Raw genomic sequence first — 3,364 nt, forward strand, 5'->3', positions numbered from 1 at the left:
GAAGAAAAACGCGAAGATGAACACGCTTAACGTCCAAATTTATTTATTAATATTAATATTATATTTGTGTGTGTTAGTGTGTAGTTGAAGGAGAAGAAGAAGAGAAGGTGGTACCGCCTTCAATTCTCTCTCTTCTTTCTCTCTCCTATTCTGGTCCTCATCATCATCTTATACCTCTTCTTCCACCTCCATAACACTCATTCACCACTTCTGAGAGAAACCCATTAATCTCACACGATATGTTTCTCTGAGGGCCAATCAAAGATCGAACCTTGTTGTGTTCGACGACTCTGTGTCTCTGTCTTTTTTTTCTTGTTTTTTTTTTTTTATTTTCTCCGAAGACATGCGGAAGGGAAGAGGAGGGGCCGCGTCGGTCGTCACGGCGGCGGCTGCGGCCGCCAACGGATCCTTTTTAAAGGAGCCTCGGTACCGGGGCGTCAGAAAGAGACCGTGGGGGAGGTTCGCGGCGGAGATCAGAGACCCGTTGAAGAAAGCCAGGGTTTGGTTGGGAACCTTCGATTCTGCCGAGGAAGCTGCTCGAGCCTACGACGCCGCCGCTCGGTCTCTCCGAGGTCCCAAGGCCAAAACAAATTTTCCTCTCACACACCCTTTTTGCTATCCGCACCCCACCACCAATCCTCTCTTCTACGCCGGTTTCCACGACAACAACCACCACAACGGCAGCCTTAACAACCCTCAGAGACCCACCTCGAGCGGGATGAGCAGCACCGTTGAGTCCTTCAGCGGACCGCGCCCTCCCGCCGCCGCCGCCGCCACTTCCATGACGCCGTTTTTGACCACCACGCGGAGATACCCGCGCACTCCCCCTCTTGTCCCCGAAGACTGCCACAGCGACTGCGACTCTTCCTCGTCCGTCGTCGACGACGGCGACAACATCGTCTCCTCGTCGTTCCGCCCTCCCCTGCCCTTTGATCTCAACGCGCCGCCGTTCGACGATGCTTCCGCCGATGACGATCTCCGCTGCACCGCGCTCTGCCTCTGAACGTGCTGTGATAGTTCTCAAAATCTGATTTTTTTTTATTGCTGCGCGGAACAAGTTATAATGATGATCAGATGTAAGATTGTGGTAATATGATCTTAGTTCTGTGAGAGGGAGATTCCGTGATTGGGTGTATTTTCTTTTTCTAAAATTTTATTTAGGAGAAAATATTGAATGAGAAAAAAAAAGTAATTATGGATTATGATATGTTTGTTGGAAGAATCGAATGGTGGTGTGTATGCATTGTTCCCAAAGATCCTCTTTCTCTCTGTCTCTGCAGTGTATACTGTAGCACTAGTTCAGAAATTCAGTGTTTTTTCTAACTTAGATTTGGTTTGTTCCAGTTCCCTTGCCCATTATCTTTGTTTTGGTTTGGTGGGTTTGCAATGTTAGCAATTTGTCTGATCTTTGAAGTAGTTTAGCATAGGACTATATTGTGGTTTTGATTTTGATTTTTAGAGAAAGTTTGTAATTTGTTGTTTTGACTTTTCTTGGTTTGGGAGCAATTGCAACAGGAACAGAACTATGATTTTGCCTCTGATGGCACTCAAGGTGTTTGGCAGCGTGGGTTATTTAGATCTAGGTGTGAATGATTAGATTAGGAGGGAGAAAAATATGGTTTGTTTTCTCTTTTTTTGATGCAAAGTTCTTGTAAGGTCGGATTTTGGGTTGTGTAAGAAAAGAATCAATGCGTGGATTAACGATTTTTGTTGTTTATGTCAAACCAGCAGCATATCGCCAAATTTCAGCACATGGTTACGGGTAGGATAAGAAAAGAAGGGCTTTTTATGAATTTTTTTTTGTCCATTTTTATATAATTTGTTCTGGTCCGAAAAGAAGGATAGTGGAACACGGTGTTAGAAGTTTGAATGATGAAGGGTTGGGTTAGGTCACCTTGTCCTGTGATGCAAAGGTGGAGGTTTTGGAAGGTGTTTAGGAAGAAAGAAAATGTGGTATTGTTGCAGAATCCTACCCCACTCACTGAAATGAACGTGACACGTCTATGGTAGCTTGTTTTTTTGTTTTCATTGCATAGGGGATACAATGTTAGGGAAAATAAAGGTTCATGAAAAGTCAACGCACCAACCAATGCCAGCTTAAACACGCACTCACCTCCTTTTGAGGTGACCCTTCTCTATTATCTTTCATTTGCACACAACTTCCTCAAAACTAAATTCTCAAAACATGAATTAGTGAGATACTAGCAAGTTTATTTTTGATCTTGTTGAATATTATTTGGTGATTGTAGGGTGTTCTAGATTAGAAGGGAGTATTGATATGGAAAGAATGGATTTGGTGAGGGGAGTGATGTGTGGAATGGTGTTGTGGACCATGAATTGGTTGGGTGCATTTTTGTGAAGGTTGAACAACTATGTGGCACTTTTGTTTCTCACTATTGTCTTACCTTCAAATTTGGGGAGAGGGGAAGTGTGGTCCACAACCATGGTCTCCATTTCCAACATTATATGCTCTTGCTTAAAAAACAACAACCTGAGTGGGCCGAAATGCTTGTCCCACTAAGCATTTTCAAGCCCGTGACATTCTCCAACACTCGATGTTAAGTCCACCTCACATAATTAAATTTTTCACATTCATCGAAACAGTTTAAACACTGCTGCTCGGGGAATGCAGTTTTTTGTAACCATGTTAAATGTGCATTAGTGTGCAAAACAGTGTCCATGAATGTCAACAAGTTTTGTGCTATAGACAATGGTTAGTTGGAGAAACCAAAAAATGTAGCCAATACAACAAATCACTCAAGTTGAATAACACGTTGTTCAACTATGGTGGAAATTTGCTGATGATAAGCGCGTAGCGATATGACAGGAAACTCTCAAGTTGCTTGAAGCTTGACATGTTTGGAAAATTCAATATTAACATGGTTAGTCAATATAGTTATGAAAGGTTTCGGATAAATTCAATATTAACATGGTTAGTCAATATAGTTATGAAATGTTTCGGATAAGAGACGAATGTGCATAGACTTTATATATCCAAATCGAACTTGTTTCAAGAACTTTTATCCTCTCTTAAACATTGTTCAACATTGTTCGTTTTATCAATAATGCTTCAAGATGTCAACTTATGAATTTTATGGATCTTATTCTGGATACAATCAAATGGTTATTTTAGGATAAGGTCAGACACTCAAATGTCACATTGATTCATCAACAAAGGAAATAACTTGTCGGTCATACTAAAAAACCAATTAAACTTTACAATATTTCGGTTTGAGCATGGAGGACTTGTGGATTGTATATAATACATCATTGGATTTGAATAATATATATGTTTGGTATGAAAACTAAAATTATTGAAAAACTTGTTGACATAAGAATCTCAATATATGATCGAGTGTAAATA

General features: G+C 41.0%; 1 protein-coding gene across 1 annotated transcript; it reads left to right on the forward strand.

Annotated features, from left to right (window-relative positions):
* On the forward strand, window positions 1-1,202 carry ERF3 (ethylene responsive element binding factor 3). The gene has a single exon (XM_068629056.2). It carries the CDS (start codon window positions 344-346, stop codon window positions 1,001-1,003), a length of 660 nt encoding a protein of 219 aa, XP_068485157.1. The 5' UTR covers window positions 1-343; the 3' UTR covers window positions 1,004-1,202.
* The last annotated feature ends 2,162 nt before the right edge of the window (window positions 1,203-3,364 follow it).

The sequence above is a fragment of the Phaseolus vulgaris genome, chromosome 8 (assembly GCF_051622355.1).
Source record: "Phaseolus vulgaris cultivar YP4 chromosome 8, ASM5162235v1, whole genome shotgun sequence".
NCBI classification, from domain to species: Eukaryota; Viridiplantae; Streptophyta; class Magnoliopsida; order Fabales; family Fabaceae; genus Phaseolus; species Phaseolus vulgaris.